The 21,733-nt window shown below is 49.5% G+C and overlaps 1 protein-coding gene and 1 long non-coding RNA gene across 2 annotated transcripts; both read left to right on the forward strand.

The window, feature by feature from the left end:
- Positions 1-1,416: 1,416 nt before the first annotated feature.
- Positions 1,417-4,582, forward strand: LOC129708869 (uncharacterized). The gene is made up of 2 exons (XR_008725424.1): positions 1,417-3,126; positions 3,644-4,582. It is a non-coding gene; the product is annotated as an uncharacterized LOC129708869 (long non-coding RNA).
- Positions 4,583-6,129: 1,547 nt separating this feature from the next.
- On the forward strand, positions 6,130-19,839 carry LOC129708870 (vesicle transport protein GOT1A-like). The gene is made up of 5 exons (XM_055654910.1): positions 6,130-7,223; positions 11,168-11,259; positions 14,426-14,604; positions 16,191-16,272; positions 19,612-19,839. Exons 1-5 carry the CDS (start codon positions 7,199-7,201, stop codon positions 19,648-19,650), a joined length of 417 nt encoding a protein of 138 aa, XP_055510885.1. The 5' UTR covers positions 6,130-7,198; the 3' UTR covers positions 19,651-19,839.
- The last annotated feature ends 1,894 nt before the right edge of the window (positions 19,840-21,733 follow it).

A 21,733-nucleotide genomic window follows, 5' to 3' on the forward strand; every position in this document is an offset into this window, starting at 1 on the left:
GGGAAGTTAGATTTCACTCGCTGGAGTGCAGGGCTGTGGTCATTGTTCAGACGATGTTTTATCCTGCAGTAAATAGCCCGGCAATGAGTGGGTCAACGTACGATGGGCGTTTGACGGCACTGGGCCTGTACTCGCTGGGGTTTAGAAGGATGAGGGAGGGGGACCCCATTGTAACTGACCGAATAGTGAAAGCCTTGGATAGAGTGGATGTGGAGAGAATGTTTCCACTGGTGGGAGAGTCTAGGACCAGAGGTCGCAGCCTCAGAATTAGAGGGACGTTTCCCTTTCGGAAGGAGATGAGGAGGAATGTCTTTAGTCAGAGGGCGGTGAATCTGTGGAATTCATTGCCGCAGAAGGCTGTGGAGGCCAAGTCAATGGATATTTTTACTGCAGAGATAGACAGATTCTTGATTAGTATGGTTGTCAGAGGTTACGGGGAGAAGGCAGGAGAATGGGGTTGGGAGGGAGAGATAGATCAGCCATGATTGAATGGCGGAGTAGACTCGATGGGACGAATTCTGCCCGTATCACATGAACTTACAACTGCAGAATTTCCACAAATGTTGCCAGATAAAAACACAACGAGTTTAACAAAGGATAAAGGAGGGAAGTCCACAGGATAAGGGGGAAATCTTTTAGGACCGAGATGAGAAAAGAAAAATTTACACAGAGTGGTGAATCTGTGGAATTCTCTGCCACAGAAGGTAGTTGAGGCCAGTTCATTGGCTATATTTAAGATGGAGTTAGATGTGGCCCTTGTGGCTAAAGGGATCAGGGGGTATGGAGAGAAGGCAGGTACGGGATACTGAGTTGGATGATCATATTGAATGGTGGTGCAGGCTCGAAGGGCCGAATGGCCTCTACTCCTACACCTATTTACTATGTTTCTAACAGAATGAGGAATCAGTGCAAGTGGAGGTGGTGTAGGGGAAGGAGACACAAGGAGAGGAGTATGGAGGTGGAAGGTATCTCTCCTCCAAGTGTACAGCATGGGCGTGAGGGGCGTGAGATGGGGTGCAGGACAAACAAGGTGGACGAGGAGTGTGGGAAGGAACTGCAGATGCTGGTTTACACTGGAGACAGACGCAAAGAGCTGGAGTAACTCAGCGGGTCAGGCAGAATCTCTGGAGGGAAGGGTTGGGTGATGTTTCTGGTCGGGACCCTCCATCAGGCTGGTGGGGGCCAGGTGATGAGGGGGGGGGGCCTGACTTGGAAGGGGAGCGTCAGACTCCACCACAGGAACGTGGCTGGTGGCAGGGAAAGTGAGGATGGAAGGGTGAAGGTTGCACCGAGTATAGACGACAAAATGCTGGAGTAGCTCAGCGGGACAGGCGGCATCTCTAGAGGGACGGGGGCGGGTGGCGTTTCGGGACGAGACGGGCGAAGAGAATGTGAGAAGCCAAGATCCGCACGTGTCGGCCGTTGTACACGAGAGGACACGCGGTTGCTGGAGTAACGGGACATGGCTGGTCACCGCGGGCGCGATGGGCCGAAGGGCCTGTTGCCTCGCTGGATCTCTAAACTAAACTACAGGTGCTGGTCTACAGCTGGAAAAAAACCAAGCAAAGTGCTGGAGTAACTCAGTGAGTCAGGCAGCAACTCTGGAGAACATGGATGGGTGTGTGTTTTGACTCGAGATCCATGTTCTCCAGGGATGCAGCCTGACTCACCGAGTTACTCCACCACTTTGTGTCCCTTTAAAAGGATGTGAAGTGGAAAGAGGATTTGACTGGAAGCTGAAAGGTGAGAGAGAATGAATTATCATTCCCGCAAGCAGCAAAGTTAAGTCGTGCATGTGTGTGTCTGCGTGTGTGTGTGTCTGCGTGTGTGTGTGTCTGCGTGCGTGTGTGTGTGTGTGTGCGTGTGTGTGTGTCTGCGTGTGTGTGTGTCTGTGTGTGTGTGTGTGTGTGTGTGTGTGTGTGTGTGTGTGCGTGTGTGTGTGTCTGCGTGTGTGTGTGTGTGTGTGTCTGTGTCTGACTGTGTGTGTCTGACTGTGTGTCTGCATGTGTGTCTGTATGCCTGTGTGTGTCTTTGTGAGAATGTGTGTCTGCATGTGTGTGTCGGTCTGTCTGTGTGTGTCTGTGTCTGACTGTGTGTGTCTGTGTGTGTCTGCATGTGAGAGTGTGTGTCTGCGTGTGAGTGTCTGCATGTGTGTGTTAATCTGTCTGAGTGTTAGTGTCTGTGTCTGTCTGTCTGTGTGTCTGTCTGTGTGTGTCTGTCTGTGTGTGTGTGTCTGTGCAAGAGTGTGTGTGTCTGCGCGTCGTAGTCACAGAGTGATACAGCATGGAATCAGGCCCTTCGGCCCAACTTACTGCCCACACCGGCCAACATGTCCCACCCACACTAGTCCCACCTGCCCGCGTTTGCTCCATATCCCTCCAAACCTGTCCTATCCATGTACCTGTCTAACTGCTTGTTAAACGTTGCGATAGTCCCAGCCTCAAATACCACCCATGGTGTGAAACGGTTACCCCTCAGATTCCCATTAAATCTTTTCCCCTTCACCTTAAACCTGTGTCCTCTGGTCCTCGATTCCCCTACTCTGGGCAAGGAACTCCGTGCGTCTACCCGATCTATTCCTCTCATGATTTTGCACACCTTGATAAGATCAGCGTTGATCCTCCTGCGCTCCAGGGAATAGAGTCCCAGCCTACTCAACCTCTCCCTATAGCTCAGGCCCTCTCGTCCTGGCAACATCCTCATGTGTGCGTGTGTGTGTGTGTTGCATTCGAAACTACACAAAGCATTTATTGAGGTCACCGATGTAATCTTGTCCTCTGTACAATGACTAAAGCCAGCAGCCTATTTTCATTTGTCTACAAGTTTCCACACTGACTCATTTAATATCCGGGATCGGCCGTTAGCCTTCTCTGGCTATCCTCTAACGCACTGTTGCACAAAGCCAGCGAGTGTGAAGGGTTTAAAAAAAAAAAAGCCATTCCCATTTTTGATTTTGTCAAACAAAGCACAAACTTGAGGCTCCAATCATCTTCAGTGCAAATAAGAATGTAATATTTATCAAGCCATTGTCATATAAACACCACGCTGCGGGCTATAGAGAAGGTGAACTTGTATGTGTGCAGGAATGGAACTGCGGACACTGCTTTACAGGCACAAAATGCTGGAGTAACTCAGCGGGTCGGGCAGCATCCCTGGAGAAAGGGTGTCGTTTCATTGTTGGTATGTTTAAGAAAGAACTGCAGATGCTGGAAAAATCGAAGGCAGACAAAAAGTGCTGGAGCAACTCAGCGGGTCAGGCAGCACCCATGGAGCGAAGGAATAGGTGACGTTTCGGGTCGAGATCCTTTTTCCCGCCCACATCAGTCTGAAGAAGGGTCTCGACTCGAAACGTCGCCTATTCCTTCGCTCCATAGATGCTGCCTCACCCGCTGAGTTCCTCCAGCATTTCTTGTCGACCTTTCATTGTCTCTCACTGGTTTTTCACAGAGCCCACTGCTAGCAACGCACCATCTCCGAGATCATCGTTCCTTTTGTTTGCATATCTTGCATTCATTTGCGATGTATCTCTATATCTCCGTCTATAATCTATCGTCTCCCTTCCCCCTGACTCAGTCTGACGAAGGGTCTCGACCCGGAAAGTCACGGATTCATTTTCTCCAGAGATGCTGCCTGTCCCGCTGAGTTACTGCAGCTTTTTGTGTCTATCTTCATAGAAGATGAGCTCCCTGACCTTGGTGATTACATAGGTGGCCATCTCGTAGACATCTCTTCCAAGCACCAAATAATCCCAAGAAGACACTTTGAGGATCACATTGTAGTGTTGCTTGTTCCATAGAACATAGTTGCAGGAGGAGGCCATTTGGCCCTTCGAGGTCCTCCCATGCTATTTCCGTATATCTCTGGGTAGAAAGAGGTATATAGTCCCAGATGGAATAGCGTCATGCAGTGAAATCAGGCCCTTCACCCCGACTTGCCCACACCGACCAACATGCCCCATCTACACTAGTCCCACCTGCCTGCGTTTGACCCATATCCTTCTAAACCCATCTCATCCATGTCCCCGATAGACACAAATCGCTGGAGTAACTCAGCGGGTCAGGCGGCATCTCTGGAGAGAAGGAGTGGGCGACGTTTCGGGTAGGGACCCTCCTTCAGACCGAGAGTCAGGAGAGAGGGAGTCTCTCGCCCCTTGGAAGGGTAAGGTGTGAAAACAAGCGATCCTAGATGTAGGACAGGTAGGACAAGGGCTTTGAGACGCAGTGACCTGATCAAAGCGAGGTTTCATCGCGACGGGGCAACGAAAGGTTTAATGAGAGAATGCTGGGGAGTGAAAACTCTAACATTTGTAACATCACGACTTCTGAGATCCTTTAATATGTTCTGTTCCCATTCACTTTTGGACAAAGCAAGGATATTTTTCATAGACTACAAGCTGTTTATTGCGCGACTGCTAACGTTAGGGGGGGAAAGGTGTTTTATAGCTGACATAATACTTTGTTTGGGAATTTAGACGAGGTATATCTATAATGTACATCAATGTATTGTAATAAAGCATATCAAAATTATTATGAAAACTATTGAAACTAACCAGAAATTAAAAAAAATGAATGTAAAACCAAAATGTCTTTGTCACTTTTATACAGATGTCCATTTTCCATTTCTAACAGTGTTTGACAGCACTGGGCCTGTACTCGCTGGAGTTTAGAAGGTTGAGGGAAGACCTCATTGGCGGAACTTACATTATAATGAAAGGCGAGCCTGCTCTGAGCTATTAATATTTCAAAGACCTTTCCTTAGCTATGGCCTGATAATGGTGAAAAAACGTATACTTAAATTTTGGGAAAAATACATCTACCCCAACTCTTGAAATGTGGATCACAAACATGTCTGAGACACTACATCTTGAAGATATGAGACTTGGCTTAGCAGGAAAATCAGAGCAATTTTCAAAGATCTGGTCTCCTTTCATTGATTCATTACAAGGATAGTATGGTGCAACACAACTTTGGAATTAAACCTAGTCGTTCCAGGTGCGACAAAGGTTCACCTGTATCTCCTCCAACCTCATCTACTGCATCCGCTGCTCTAGATGTCAGCTGATCTACATCGGGGAGACTAAGCGGAGGTTGGGCGATCGTTTCGCCGAACACCTCCGCTCAGTCCGCAATAACCTACCTGAACTCCCGGTGGCTCAACACTTCAACTCCCCCTCCCATTCCCAATCCGACCTCTCTGTCCTGGGTCTCCTCCATTGCCAGAGTGAGCAACACCGGAAATTGGAGGAACAGCACCTCATATTCCGCCTGGGCTGCTTGCGTCCTGACGGCATGAACATTGAATTCTCCCAATTTTGCTAGCCCTTGCTGTCTCCTCCCCTTCCTTAACCCTCGAGCTGTCTCCTTCCATCCCCCCCACCCTCGGGCTCCTCCTCCTCCCTTTTTCCTTCCTTCTCCCCCCACCCCCCATCAGTCTGAAGAAGGGTTTCGGCCCGAAACGTTGCCTATTTCCTTCGCTCCATAGATGCTGCTGCACCCGCTGAGTTTCTCCAGCAATTTTGTGTACCTTTGGAATTAAGCCGATTTACGGACTGGGTGATGGGAGTGGGGAGAAATGAAGCAGGTATATCAACACTTTTTGTTCGTTTTTGTCTTTTAATTTTTTTAAGTTTTTACTCACTCTTTGACGACACTCATTTGGTAGTTTAGGGGTTCTATTCTTACATATTCACTCTCTCTTTCACTTACTTGCTCTTTCTCTCTTTTTCTATTTAATCTTTGTTAAAATTAAAATGGAAGCTGTACAATAAATGTACTATGTCATATGCCGCGCTTTATACTTTTGTACACTGCTTCTAATAAAAAGATAAATTAAAAAATACAAAAAAATACAAAAAAAATAATGAAAGGCCTGGATAGAGTGGACGTGGAGAGGATGTTTCCACTGGTGGGAGACTCTAGGACCAGAGGTCACAGCCTCAGAATTAAAGGGCGCTCTTTTAGAAAGGAGATGAAGAGGAACTTCTTTAGAAACTAGGTGCAGGAGTAGGCCATTCGGCCCTTCGAGCCTGCACCGCCATTCAATATGATCATTCAATATTCATGCACCGCCATTCAATGTGATCATGGCTGATCATCCAACTCAGTATCCTGTGCCTGCCGTTTAGCCACAAGGGCCACATCTAACTCCCTCTTAAATATAGCCAATCAACTGGCCTCAACTACCTTCTGTGGCAGAGAATTCCACAGATTCACCACTCTCTGTGTGAAAATTGTTTTTCTCATCTCGGTCCCAAAAGACTTCCCCCTTATCCTTAAACTGTGACCATTTTAGTCCGAGGGTGGTGAATCTGTGGAATTCTCTGCCACAGAGGGCTGTGGAGGCCAAGTCAGTGGATATTTTTAAGGCCGAGTTAGATAGATTCTTGATTAGTGCAGGTGTCAGAGGTTGTGGTGAGAAGGCAGGAGAATGGGAGGGAGAGATAGACCAGCCGTGATTGAATGGCGGAGTAGACTTGATGGGCCGAATGGCCTAATTCTACTCCTATCATTTCTGACCTAATTTGAATCAGTAGAAAAACATCACGGTTACTGATTACGTACATCAGGCAAAGCAAATGAGACACATTTATTGCAAGAGGTAAAGTTAAGAAGGTTCTTAACTATAGTATAAAATAGATAGCGATCGATTTTGAATTCCTTGACTCATTCTCTGAGTCATGTTAAATGAATGAACTGGGGCGGAATGATGGCACAGCAGTAGGGTTGCTGCCTCACAGCGCCAGGAACCCAGGATCGACCCTGACTACGGGTGCTGTCTCTACGGAGTTTGCACGTTCTCCCTGCGTGGGATTTCTCCCAGATCTTCGGTTACCTCCCATGCTCCAAAGACGCGCGTACAGGTTTGTAGGTTAATTGGCTCGGTATAAATGTAAATTGTCCCTCGTGTGTGTAATGTAGTGTTGATATGCGGGGATCGCTGGTCGGTGCGGACTCGATGGGCTGAAGGGCCTGTCTCTGCGCTGTATCTCTAAACTAAACTAACCTACCTGTAACTACATAGGAATAATGGAGTGGACTTTAGCCACATTCACGGGGGCTGTGATTACTCATCAAATCACTCCCATAATAAATCTGATTAGATGGTTGGAACAAGGGTCAACTTCCACAGCAACTCACTGGGATACACGAGGAACTCGGACTCTATTATAATCTTTTGAAGAAAATTAATTGAGAAGAAAATGTTTTCCGTCACAGACACACAGAGTAAGTATCGGTGTCGGAACGAGGGGCGGGAGGGAGTTAATGTGTAAGCTGTCGTGTGAATGGTTCTCAGGCTCGAGTGGATGTTTCCACCGCTATTGATTTGTGTGTGAGGACTCGGAGTGCTGGAGTAACCCGTCGGGTCAGGCAGCATCTGTGGAGGACACGGATAGGTAACGTTTCACAGAGTGACAATAGACAATAAGGTGCAGGAGTAGGCCATTCGGTCCTTCGAGCCAGCACCGCCATTCAATGTGATCATGGCTGATCATCCCCAATCAGTACCCCGTTCCTGCCTTCTCCCCATATCCCCTGACTCCGCTATCTTTAAAGCCCTATCTAGCTCTCTCTTAAAAGTATCCAGAGAACCTGCTTCCACCGCCCTCTGAGGCAGAGAATTCCACAGACTCACAACTCTGTGTGAAAAAGTGTTTCCTCATCTCTGTTCTAAATGGCTTGCCCCTTATTCTTAAACTGTGTGGCCCCTGGTTCTGGACTCCCCCAACATTGGGAACATGTTTCCTGCCTCTAGCGTGTCCAATCCCTTAGTAATCTTATATGCTTCAATAAGAGTCCCTCTCATCCTTCTAAACTGTGGGTCGGATTCCTTCTAAGGGTCTGAAGAGGGTTCCTGACATGAAATGTCACCCATCCATTTTCTCCAGAGGTGCTGCCTGACCCGCTGAGTTCCTCCAGCACTTTGCGTCTATCAGTTTGTCGTTTAGCTGGCGTTTGTGGTGTTGTTGTTATTTTAATGACACTATTATAATTCAAAGAGGGTTATATTTAAAGCTTGATATATTATTTAAAGGGAAATGTGTTGCCATGGAAACAAGTTATCCTCACCACAGTGGGTCACTGCATGTAGCTGACACTGGCGTTATGTTTCACTTCCAATTCATTGCAACTGGATTTTAAATCTTTCTTTTATCCTCTCTGTCTTATAATTTCTGGGGGGTGATTTACAACATGTTAGCCGGCTGAACCCTCGCATGCGTCCACTGAGGAAAGAGACACCATGCTGCTGGGTTAGCCCAAGACTGCAAGAATTTGCAGAGAGCTGCAGGTCCATCACATAGACCAGGATGCACCATGGAGCAGCGGTAGAGTTCGCTGCCTCACAGCGCCAGAGATCTGGGTTCGATCCTGACTACGGGTGCTTGTCTGTACGGAGTTTGTACCTTCTCCCCGTGACCTGCGCGGGTTTCCTCCGGGCGCTCCGGTTTCCACCCACATTCCAAAGACGTACAGATTTATCGGTTAATTGGCGTTGGTAATATTGTAAATTGTCCCTAGTGTGTAGGATAGTGTTAGTGTACGGGGCGATTGCTGGTCGGCGCGGACTCGGTGCGACGTGGGCCTGTTTCCACGCTGTATCTCTAAAGTCTAAAGACTGCGATGCTCCCTCATTGTGTAGATTCAATGCTGAGTTCAATTGACTTTTATGCACCAGTCAAATTAAATAAGGTAAGGCAGAAATATAGATTTTTGCCCAGAATCTGCCACAGACGTATTGAATAGCACAGCCAGCATGACCTTCCCTTCACCTCATTTAGATCCTTCAATAGATTTCTTGCCTGATACAATGGTGAGAGAACGTTTCCCCAGATGCCAGGTCCCATCGCAGAACTCCGCTGTCATTCATTGCTTAAGGCAGTCGCAAGATGATCAGTGGAGATGTCAGCATCAGACCTGAGGAATCTTTCCATTGGACTATTAGCCCTGTCCCACTGTGCGAGTTCATTCCAAGAGCTCTCCCAAGTTAAAAAGAAATCAAACTCGTGGTAAGCACGGAGAATGGATGTAGCGGGTACCTCGGAGCTCGGGGACGCCTCTTACCGGCCCGTAACGCTAACGGCAGGTACTCGGGAAGACTCGCTAACGGTAGGTAAGCACAGGGAAGACTCGTGAAGATTTTTCAACATGTTGAAAAATGTCCACGAGAGCCCCGAGTACCGACGAGTGGCCATTACCGTAAATCTCCGAGTTTGAATCGGGGTAAACTTGGCAGAGCTCTTGGAATGAACTCATACCGTGGGGCAGGGGTTTAAGAGCTGGAGGGAGACCGTGTTTCTCAACCCCTGTTTATTGTGTTGTTGTCGTGGCCTCAGGGTTTGGGGCTGATTACCATCGGGGGCCGATCCCTTGCCCGGGATCGATGCTCCAACCGCGGCCTGCGGACTTTAACATCAAGGGCTCGCAGTCTCGGGAGAGACCGAGTCGGGAGCTCCAACGACGCAGAAGGCACGGGGGTGCGCTGAGATTTCCCCCCCCCCCCCCCCCCCCCACCACCAATGCAGGAGCTCGATTGCCCCGTCAACGGAAGGCTAGAGGCCCCCCGACCACGGAAGAACAAAGATGCGCCTTCCATCCCAGTGACGAATGTGGAGGGGTCACTGTGGTGGATGTTTATGTTAAAATGTGTTTAGTGTGTTCTGTTGCTTTTTATTGGTGTGACTGACTTGGCAAATGAAATTCCTCGTATGTTGCAGAACATACTTGGCTAATGATGTATTGTGTTGTAATTTGGTTCGTAAGTCTTGGAGTCGTCTGCTCATGAGTTCATCGCTACAAGACCACCTTGAACGAAAACGGCGCTGACAACAACATTTTAATTGTTTTCAATTCTTCGCATTCTTAAACTACGTGGGAGGGGGGAGGGGGGGAGGAGACAGGGGGGGAGGGGGAGGGGGGAGGAGCAGGGGGGGGGAGGGGGAGGAGGGGGAGGGGGGGAGGGGGGAGGGGGGAAGTGGAGGTGGTGGGCTGGTGATTGGTGATGGAGAATCATCCAATTGGTGAGATGAAGAGTCAATCCAGCTTCATAAATTCATAAGTCATAGGAACAGAATTAAGCCATTCGGCCCATCGAGTCTACTCCGCCATTCGATCATGGCCGATCTATCTTTCCCCCTCAACTAATCAAGAATCTGTCAAACACCGCCTTAAAAATATCCATTGACTTGGCCTCCACCACCGTCTGTGGCAACAAACTCCGCAGATTCACCACCCTCTGGCTAAGGAAGTTCCTCATCTCCTTTCTAAAGGTACGTCTTTCTATTCCGAGGCTGTGCCCTCTGGTCCCAGATTCTCCCACCAGTGGAAACATCCTCTCCACATCCACTCGATCCAATCCTTTCACTATTCCGTAAGTTTCCATGAGAAACCCCCTCATCCTTCTAAACTCCAGCGAGTACAGGCCCAGCGTCGTCAAAGGCTCATCATAAGTAAACCCACTCATCCCTGAGTTTATTCTCATCAACCTCCTCTGGACCCTCTCCAGTGCCAACACATCCCTCCCCACATATGGGGCCCAAAACCCCTCACAATACTCCAAATGTGGACCGACCAGTGCCTTCCTGATTGAAAGATAGAAACAGGCCCTTCGGCCCTCAGAGTTCATGCAGACAGGTCTGAAGAAGAGTCCTGTCCCGAAACGTCATCTACCCATGTTCTCCAGGGATGATGCCTGACCCGCTGAGTTACTCCAGCACTTTGTGCCAAACCATCGGCACGGTGGCGCAGCGGTAGAGTTGCTACCTTACAGCGCCAGAGACCCGGGTTCGATCCTGACTGCAGGTGCTGTCCGTGCGGAGTTTGTACGTTCTCCCCGTGACCTGCGTGGGTTTTCTTCACGACCTTCGGTTTCCTCCCACACTCCAAAGACTTACAGGCTTGCAGGTTAATTGTAGATGACCCCCAGTGTGTGTAGGGTAGTGTTAGCGTGCGGGGATCGCTGGTCGGCACGGACTCGGTGGGCCGAAGGGCCTGTTTCCGCCCTGTATCCCTAAACTAAACTGAACTAAACATGAGTTAGCGGTCAGTCTGAAGAAGGGGTTCGGCCCGAAACGTCGCCTATTTCCTTCGCTCCATAGATGCTGCTGCACCCGCTGAGTTTCTCCAGCAATTTTGTGTACCTTTGAACTAAACATGATGTGGTCTTGTTTTAGGGATCGGAGTGGGATTGATGGGATTCGGAGTGTTTTTCCTGCTGTTCGGAATTCTATTGTACTTTGACCGAGTTCTCCTTGCCTTCGGAAACGTGAGTATTTTCCATGGATCAACAAGAGAGAGTCGCAGTGATACAGCGTGAAAACAGGCCCTTCGGCCCAACTTGCCCACACCGACCAACATGTCCCATCTACTCTAGTCCCAGCTGTCTGCATTTGGCCCATACCCCCCTAAACCTGACCTATCCATGTACCTGTCTAACTGTTTCTTAAACATTGCGATGGTCCCTGCCTCAACTACCATACACCCACCACCCTTTGCATCGGGTTCCCATTCAATCTTTCCCTCCCCTCACCTTGAACTTATGTCCTCTGGTTCTCGATTCCCCTAACTCTGGGCAAGAGACTCTGTGCGTCTACCCGACCTATTCCTCTCATGATTTTGTACACCCCGATAAGCCCCCCCTCCCCCCCCCCCTCCTCCCCCCCCGCCTCATTGATCTGGTATTTTGTTGGTTCACCTGCTTGATCAATGGTGTTTTTTCATTAATGTTTTATTATTATTAATGTTTAGTGTTTCCTGAGTCATTCGTAACTGTCACTGTATGTCATGTCGTTACTTGTGGGCGGAGCACCAAGGCAAATTCCTTGTATGTGAATACTTGGCCAATAAATGTACTTACTTACTCATCCTCCTGCGCTCCAAGGAATAGAGACCCGACCTGCTCAACCTCTCTCCCTGTATCTCAGGCCCTCGAGTCCCGGCAACATCCTCGTAAATCTTCTCTGCGCCCTTTCCCGCTTGAAAGGATCGGCTGGAATGAATTTAGGGAAGTTGATGGTTTAGAGACAGAGAGAGAGTTCAGAGTCTAGAGATACAGCATGGAAACAGGCCCTTCGGCCCACTGAGTCCATGCCGACCAGCGATTACACATTCACACTAATCCAATGTTACCCCACTCTCCCATCCACTCCGCACACATTAGGGACAACTTTACAAGGGTCAAGAGAGTTTTATTGTCATGTGTCCCAGATAGGACAATAACATTCTTGCTTGCTGCAGCACAACAGGATATTGTCGGCATGAGTACAGAACAGTTCATTGTGTCTATATACCATAGGTCACATAAATAAACAGATAAAGTGTTATAGTTCTGAGTTTGTTTGATGTTGTGTTTAATAGCCTGATGGCTGTGGGGAAGAAGCTGTTCTTACAGCTGTTCGGCACAGAGGGTCATTAACCTACAAACCTGTACTTCTTTGGGATGGTGGGAGCAGCCGGAGGAAACTTCTTAGGGAGATGGGGAGAAGGCAGGATAATGGGGTTGAGAGGGAAAGATAGATCAGCCATGATTGGATGGTGGAGTAGACTCGATGGGCTGAATGGCCTAATTCTGCTCCTATGATCTTACGAACACATGAACGCGGGTCGCCAACGTTCTCACCCCCAAATAAGGGACAAACGGGTCAAAATACGGGACAAGTTCCCGACGGCCATTCGTCGACCGACTGGGCCGTGGCTGGGTGAGTGATGAGTTGGCCCCGGGTGCTGGACTGCACACAAAGCCCAGCCGGCGGGGCAGCTGAGGAGTTCGGCGCCCCGTCCAACTCATGAACCGATGACCGGCCACGAGAAGGTGGTGGTGTCGGCGGTAAGCGACGGTCCAAAGGTCGGACAGCTGACCGGGCTGCCGACCGACCGACGGGGCCACGGGCGAGGCGCTGCTGCTGCTGCTGCTGCTGCACTCCACGGGCTGCACTACGTCGGGACGGGTGAGGCGTTCTAACCCGACGGTCCGCTCGACCCGAGCAGTAGCGGTCAAATACAGGACAAGGGCGGTCCCGTACGGGACAACCCAATTTAGCCCAATATACGGGATGTCCCGGCTAATAACCCACTGGAATATCACCAGGCATTTTACAGACTATGAAATAGTTTGGTTCCTGGTGTCGTGGAGGTAAAGCAACATCCTAGTTACACTGAGCAAGTGATTGCAAGGAGTGGCATGATAATCGTTGCATTATGCTGCCCCCTATAGTTCATTCTTTAAATGACACAAAGTGCTGGAGTAACTCAGCGGGTCAGGCAGCATCCCTGGAGAACATGGATAGGTGACGATTCGGGTCGGGGTCGTTCTTCGGACTGTTTGTGGGTCGGGGGGGGGGGGGGGGGGAGGGGTGAAGGGTGGAAGAGAGGAGGGGCAGGACAAAGCGTGGCAGGTAACAGGTAAACACAGGTGAGGGGGTATGTTTGAAAGGCAGATTTTGGTTTAGATTTTTAGAGATACGGCGTGGAAACGGGACCTTCCACGTCCAGCGGCACCAGGTCTATCCTTCACGCCAGGGACAATTTACAGAAGCAAATTGACCTACAAACCTGCACGTCTGTGGGACGTGGGAGGAAAACGCAGCTCCCGGAGAAAACCCACGCGGTCAGAGGGAGGACGTGCAAACTCCGCACAGACAGATTTCTCTGACATATGGTAGCATGGCGGTAGAGTTGCTGCCTCACAGCTCCAGAGACCCGGGTTCAATCCTGACTACGGGTGCTGTCTAGAAACATAGAAACATAGAAAATAGGTGCAGGAGTAGGCCATTCGGCCCTTCGAAACTGCACCGCCATTCAATATGACCATGGATGATCATCCAAATCAATATCCCATACCTGCCTTCTCTCCATACCCCCTGACACCCTTTAGCCACAAGGGCCACATCTAACTCCCTCTTAAATCCAGCCAATGAACTGGCCTCAACTACCTTCTGTGGCAGAAAAATCCACAGATTCACCACTCTCTGTGTAAAAAATAATTTTCTCATCTCGGTCCTAAAGGATTTCCCCCTTATCCTTAAACTGTGATCCTTGTTCTGGACTTCCCCAACATCGGGAACAATCTTCCTGCATCTAGCCTGTCCAATCCCTTAAGAGTCTATATGGAGTTTGTACGTTCTCTCCGTGACCCGTGTGGGTTTTCTCCGAGATCTTCGATTTCCTCCCGAACTCCAGACGTGCAGGTCTGCAGGCTAACTGGCTTGATAAAATGCAAAACATTGCCCCTAGTGTGCGTAGGCAGACAGTGCTGGTGTGCGGGGGTCGCTGGTCGGCACGGACTGGGTGGGCCGAAGGGCCTGTTTCCGCAAGGTTTCTCTAAACTAAACTGGACCCAGAGTCAGGATTGAGCTTGGGTTCTCTGGCGCTGTGAGGCAGCAGCTCTAATGGTTTAACATCGATGTCTATTTTCCCAATTTCCCGCCCGCCAGATTCTCTTCGTCTCCGGCCTTCCCTTCATCATTGGGCTGCGGAACTCCTTCCAGTTCTTCCGCGAGAGGCAGAAGCTGCGAGGTTCCAGTTTCTTCCTGGGTGGGATCTTCCTTGTCCTTCTCCGCTGGCCTGCGATCGGCATGCTCTGTGAAAGCTACGGACTTTACCTGCTCGTCAGGTAAGCCCCACTTCTACTGATCACTTCTTTGACCATCAAGTTCAAGTTCAAGTTCAAATGTATTTCTCACTTGCACCATAAGGTGCAGCGTTCCAATTGTAAATCCGGCCCCCATTAACCCATCTTAATATTGTCACGTGAATCGAGGTACAGTGCTAACCAGGCGGCGAAAAGACTATGCATGGTTACAATCAAGCCATCCACAGACAATAGACAATAGACAATAGGTGCAGGAGGAGGCCATTTGGCCCTTCGAGCCAGCACCGCCATTCAATGTGACCATGGCCGATCATCCCCAATCAGTACCCCGTTCCTGCCTTCTCCCCATATCCCCTGACTTCGCTATTTTTAAGAGTCCTATCTAGCTCTCTCTTGAAAGCATCCAGAGAACCGGCCTCCACCTCCTCTGAGTAGCTCAGCGGGTCAGGCAGCATCTCTGACGGTGTGGGGCCGAGACTCTTCTCCCGGTCTGAAGAAAGGTCTCGATCTGAAACGTGGCCTTTCCACTTTCTCTCCGGAGATGCTGCCTGAGCCGCTGAGTTACTCCAGCACTTTGCATCTTATCTTTGGTGTAAACCTGCATCTGCAGTTCTTTCCCCACAGGAACAGGTGACGATTCGGGTCGAGACCCTTCTTCGGACTACAATAGACAATAGACAATAGACAATAGGTGCAGGAGTAGGACATTCGGCCCTTCGAGCCAGCACCGCCATTCAATGTGATCATGGCCGATCATCCCCAATCAGTACCCCGTTCCTCCCTTCTCCCCATATCCCCTGACTCCGCTATTTTTAAGAGTCCTACCTAGCTCTCTCTTGAAAGCATCCAGAGAACCTGCCTCCACCGCCCTCTGAGGCAGAGAGTCCAAGTGTGGTCCAACAGACGACTTGTACAGCTGGATCATGATGTCCCATTTTTTTATACCCAGTATCTTTCCCAGTGAAGGCAAGCGCGCCAAATGCCTTCGACACCACACCATCCTCTCGACTTGCCACTTTCATGCAGGGAGCCATGTCTCTCTGAACAGTGGACCACTGGTGGCCATCTGCTGTGAATGGGATGTGAAACAGGCCCTTCGGCCCACCGAGTCCGTACCGACCAGCGATCCCTGTACGCTAGCACTACCCTGCACACACCAGGGACAATTTACAATTGAATGTGTTTTTATGCTGTCTCTCTTCTTCTTGTGTGTGGCGTGCACAGCCTATAGTTGTCGGACAGACAACTTGTTCCATTTGATCTTACTTGATTGTGCACGCCAGGTTGATTGCATTCGTTGCAACAGGGTGGACCACGTGAAGGTTGCAATCTCCCGCCCCGCTGTATCTCTCAACTAGACTAATGCCAGTTAACCGACAAACCTGCACGTCTTTGGAGTGGCGGGGGGAAACCGGAGCGCCCGGAGAAATCCCACGCACATCACGGGGAGAACATGCAAACTCTGTACAGACAGCACGCGTAGTCAGGATCGAACCTGGGTGTCTCTGGCGCTGTCAGGCAGCGACTCTTCCGCTGCGCCACCGTGCTAGCGCTATAAACACAGGGACAAGTCACAAAGTTAACTCAATGTTTAACTGTTTCTCCAGGAGCAGTCTGCCGCTCGTGTCAGAGTTCATCGCCAACATCCCAGTTCTCGGGTTGATCTTTAAGTTGCCCGTATTCAGCACGGTAAGTTGCGTCTCAGCTCCTCCCTCTCATGTCATGTCCTCACTAACCCGCCCCTGTCGTCGGTGGAAGATAGGCACAAAATGCTGGAGTAACTCAGCGGGGTCAGGCAGCATCTCTGGAGAGAGGGAACAGGCGACATTTCGGGTCGAGACCCCTTCTTCGGACTGAAATATAGAGAAGGTCAGAACAATAGACAATAGACAGTAGGTGCAGGAGTAGGCCATTCGGCCCTTCGAGCCAGCACCGCCATTCAATGTGATCATGGCTGATCATGCCCAATCAGTACCCCGTTCCTGCCTTCTCCCCATATCCCCAGGCTATATTTAAGAGGGAGCTAGATGTGGCCCTTGTGGCTAAAGGGATCAGGGGGTATGGAGAGAAAGCAGGTACAGGATACTGAGTTGGATGATCATATTGAATGGCGGTGCAGGCTCGAAGGGCCGAATGGCCTACTCCTGCACCTATTTTCTATGTTTCTATGACTCCACTAATTTTATGAACAAATCAGAGACGGCAACAGATAAAGCAGAGATAGATCGATTCTTGATTAGTACAGGGTGTCAGGGGTTATGGGGAGAAGGCAGGAGAATCAATCAATCAATCAATCAACCTTTATTGTCATCTTGCAAGCAACAGTTGTTACAGTGCAAAATGAAAAGACGTTTCCCAGTGAATAGCGGAGCATCGCACATGAAATTTAAACACTTCACACATAATAACACTAAAAAACAATCCAGTCCCTGATGGAACAGTATAAATAGTTAAAAGCAGGTAAAAAAAAAAACTAAAAAAAAACACAATGTTAATAACAATAAACCAATCATAAAAAAAATGTCCGGGGCCGCTGATTTGAGTGGCCAGTGCCAGTATTAAAGTGTCCGTGCCAGCCGCAGAGTCAAGTCAAGTGACTGTGAGTGCAGAGTGACTGTTTAGCAGCCTCACAGCCTGTGGTAGGAAGCTGTTTAGCAGCCTCGTAGTCCGGGCTTTGATGCTTCGATATCTCTTGCCTGATGGCAGGAGATCCAGGTGTGCGTGGAGGGGGTGCAGTTTGTCCTTGGCAATTCTCTGAGCTTTCTTCAGACAGCGGCTCTGGAACAGTTCTTGTACCGAGGGTAGGGAGACGCCAATGATCCTCTCTGCTCCCCTCACTACCCTCTGCAGAGCCTTCCTGTCCGAGCAGTTGCACGTATTTATGCAGTACGTGAGTACAGACTCCACCGTGCCCCTGTAGAAAGTCCTGAGGATGTTGGTGGGGAGTGAGGCCTGTTTTAGTTTCCTCAGGAAGTGCAGTCGCTGATGGGCCCGTTTGACGGTCCCAGTGGTGTTCCTGGACCAGGTGAGGCTGTCCGTTATTTGCACACCGAGGAACTTTATGCTCTCCACTCTCTCCACTGCAGTGCCACTAATGTTGAGGGGTGTATGCTTTGGCTGCGCCCTCCTGAAGTCGACAACCATCTCCTTAGTTTTGTCGACATTCAATTCTAGGTTATTTTTGCCGCACCAGTCCACCAGTTGTTCCACCAGAATGGGGTTAGGAGGGAGAGATAGATCAGCCATGATTGAATGTTGGTTTCCATGCTGTCTCAGTAAACTATACTAAACTAAACTAAACTTAATTAAACACACTTATTAAACAGATAAATTAGTTCAATTTTCTATTTCGAAACCTGTTCTGAAATATTCATGTTTGGAAATTGCTGTCCTTAAAAATTGATAGTTAGGGCCACAAGGGATTTGCTGAAATACAAGAGTTATTTTCCCCTTGATTACACTGCATAGAATTGCTAATATGTGTGTGTCTGTATGGAAAGCACTAATACCAAATTTGCCATTTGCTCACAAATTCAAACATGCACGAAGGTGTGACGTTACTGAACATATACAATAGGTGCAGGAGTAGGCCATTCGGCCCTTCGAGCCTGCACCGCCATTCAATATGATCATGGCTGATCATCCAACTCAGTATCCCATCCCTGCCTTCTCTCCATACCCCCTGATCCCTTTAGCCACAAGGGCCACATCTAACTCCCCCTTAAATATAGCCAATGAACTGGCCTCAACTCTCTTCTGTGGCAGAGAATTCCACAGATTCACCACTCTCTGTGTAAAAAATGATTTTCTCATCTTGATCCTAAAAGGCTTCCCTCTTATCCTTAAACTGTGACCCCTTGTTCTGGACTTCCCCAACATCTGGAACAATCTTCCTGCATCTAGCCTGTCCAACCCCTTAAGAATTTTGTAAGTTTCTATAAGATCCCCCCCTCAATCTTCTAAATTCTAGCGAGTACAAGCCAAGTCTATCCAGCCTTTCTTCATATGAAAGTCCTGCCATCCCAGGAATCAGTCTGGTGAACCTTCTCTGTACTCCCTCTATGGCAAGAATGTCCTTTCCTCAGATTAGGAGACCAAAACTGTACGCAATACTCCAGGTGTGGTCTCACCAAGACCCTGTACAACTGCAGTAGAACCTCCCTGCTCCTAGACTCAAATCCTTTTGCTATGAATTTAGTATTCATTTAGTTTGGCATTGTCACGGGTACCGAGCTACAGTGATGTCATGCGTTTTGTCGCGTGCTATCCAGTCAGCGAAATGGCCATGCATGATCACAATCACGCTGTTTCTCGTGCGCAGATGCAGGATTTAGTGTGCAGGAAGGAACTGCAGATGCTGGTTTAAACCGAAGATAGATGCAAAATGTTGGGGCAGCTCAGCGGGGGCAGGCAGCGTCTCTGGAGAGAAGGAACGGGTGACGTTTCGGGTCGAGACCCTTCTTCAGACTCAGTTTGATGCTGGACTTAGTTTAGTTTAGTTTAGAGATACGGCGTGGAAACAGGCCCTTCAGCCCACCGATTCCACGCCGACCAGCGTTCACTAGTTCTATCCTACTCCCTAGGGATAATTTATAGAAGCTACAAACTTGAGGTAGACAAAAGTGCTGGAGAAACTCAGCGGGTGAGGCAGCATCTATGGAGCGAAGGAAATAGGCAACGTTTCGTGCCGAAACGTTGCCTATTTCCTTCGCTCCATAGATGCTGCCTCACCTGCTGAGTTTCTCCAGCCCTTTTGTCTACCCTCAATTTTTCCAGTTCCTTCTTGAACAACCTACAAACCTGCACGTCTTTAGAATGTGGGAGGGATCCGGAGTACCTGGAGAAACCCCCACGCAGGTCACGGGGGAGAACGTGCAAACTCCGTACAGACAGCGCCCGAGGTCAGGATCGTACCGGGTCTCTGGCGCTGTAAAATGAGCGAAACGTCACGTTGGGAACCAAGAAAGGAAGACGTTGCAGAAAGAGAAGAATCTATCGATGTCTCATCTCTTTGTTGTCTCCCTCTAGATGTCGAGGAGATTTAGCGAAGGAACATCGAAGGTGTGAAGGAAACCTGACGCCAAATCAGCAACCGCTGGAGAACTTTGTGTTGACCCGCTGAGTAACTCCAGCACTTTGTGTCTTGTTTTGTTGGCCAGCACTTGCAGTTCCTTGTTTCTAAAGAAACACTTTAACTGGTGTGGGAAGAAAAGTGGAGTTAATGTTTCAGGTCGAGAACCCCTTGTCAGAGCTTGAGAGAGATTTCAAAAGTACAAATTGTTTGCTAATTACACAATAGATTTAGGTTGTGGGTGGGAGGGGGGGGGGAGAGATTTAATAGGAACCTGAGGGGTAACTCTTTTACACACAGGGTGGTGGGGGTATGGAACGAGCTGCCGGAGGAGGTAGTTGAGGCAGGGACTATCACATGAACTATTAAGAAACATTTAGACAGGTACATGGATAGGACGGGTTTAGAGGGATGTGGGCCAAATGCAGGCAGGTGGGACTAGTGTAGCTGGGCCAGTGTGGGCAGGTTGGGCCAAAGGGCCTGTTTCCATGCTGTATCACTCGATTACTCTATGAGAAGGGACTAGTGTTGGTTGGTGTGGACAAGTTCTTTCTCAGCTCTCCCCCTATTTACACATCTGTACGCCCATACACCTGTACACACCTGTACGCCCAATACACACCTGTACCGCCCAAACACACCTGTATGCCCCACCTGTAAACACACCTGTATGCCCATACACACCTGTACGCCCATACACACCTGTACGCCCATACGCACCTGTACCCCCGAACACACCTGTACCCCCGTACGCCCATACACACCTGTACCCCCGAACACACCTGTACGCCCATACACACCTGTACGCCCAAACACACCTGTACCCCCAAACACACCTGTACGCCCAATTCTGGAGTAGGGTCCCGACAAGCCAATTCATCGCCTGTCCACTCACGCCACCGCTACTGCCCGGCAGCTTTACGGATTACCAATGAACCTACCAACCCGCACGTCTTCGGGATGCGGGAGGAAGCCGGAGCACCCGGAGGAAACCCAAGGGGGATCGTGCAAACTCCACACAGGTCAGGACCCGAGGCCAGGATGGAGGAGGCAACTCCACCTGCGGCTCCACCGTGCAACCATTTGCTGTGCACACGTGACAAAGATCTGAACTCCACTGAAGTAGGAACGAGAATAAAATGAACCAGAGGGAAGAATAAATCACTGTATGTGTGTGTGGTCCATTTTTCCACGGATTAATTAAGCCACTCTGTCTTAAACCTGCTTGTGGACACCGCGCCAACTAATGATTTCAGGCAATGTTTTATTATAGGGCCGGCATCTACAAGGGCGGGCGCCAGTCATTGCTGGGGTGGGTGGTGGATTTATACAAGTGCAGAGGGCCAGCTGGAGTGGGCGGGAGGGGTTCGGGCCGGTGGGGCGGCTGGTGAGTCTGCATTTGTCTATCACGTGGGACGTAACGCTGAGGCTCTAGAAAGGCGCTGGTCGGGCCCCATTTGGATCATCGCGAGCAATCTTCGGGCAATACATCCGAGGAAGGACGTGCCGGCTCTGGTGAGGGTCCACAGGAGGTTTGCAAGAACGATCCCAGCAATGAGTGGGTTAACCTACGATGAGCGGTTGTCGGCACTGGGCCTGCACTCGCTCTAAGCCCAGAAAAAATTAAGGGGGATTGAAGATTGAAACGTATAGAATAATGAACGGCTTGGATCGAGTGGATGTGGAGAGGATGTTTCCACTAGTGGGAGAGTCTAGGACTAGAGGTCACAGCCTCAGAATTAAAGAGAGAGCTAGAAAGGGCTCTTAAAAACAGCGGAGTCAGGGGATATGGGGAGAAGGCAAGAACGGGGTACTGATTGGGGATGATCAGCCATGATCACATTGAATGGCGGTGGGTGCTGGCTCGAAGGGCCGAATGGCCTACTCCTGCACCTATTGTCTGTTGTCTATAAAGGACGTCCTAATAGGAGGGTGATGGGGAGGAATTTCTTTAGTCAGAGGAATCTGGGGAATTCTTTGCCACAGAAGGCTGTGGAGGCCAAGTCAGTGGGTATTCTTAAGGCAGAGATAGATGGATTGTTGATTGGTACAGGTGTCAGAGGTTATGGGGAGAAGGCA

This window comes from Leucoraja erinacea, chromosome 24, assembly GCF_028641065.1.
Source record: "Leucoraja erinacea ecotype New England chromosome 24, Leri_hhj_1, whole genome shotgun sequence".
Taxonomy (NCBI): Eukaryota; Metazoa; Chordata; class Chondrichthyes; order Rajiformes; family Rajidae; genus Leucoraja; species Leucoraja erinaceus.

Excerpts from the sequence above, each read along its gene's own strand:
- LOC129708870 (XM_055654910.1), top strand. The coding sequence starts at position 7,199 with ATGTTTTCCGTCACAGACACACAGA. Across the intron at positions 11,260-14,425 it reads TTCTCCTTGCCTTCGGAAAC|ATTCTCTTCGTCTCCGGCCT; the intron begins GTGAGTATTTTC and ends CCCGCCCGCCAG. Across the intron at positions 16,273-19,611 it reads AGTTGCCCGTATTCAGCACG|ATGTCGAGGAGATTTAGCGA; the intron begins GTAAGTTGCGTC and ends GTCTCCCTCTAG.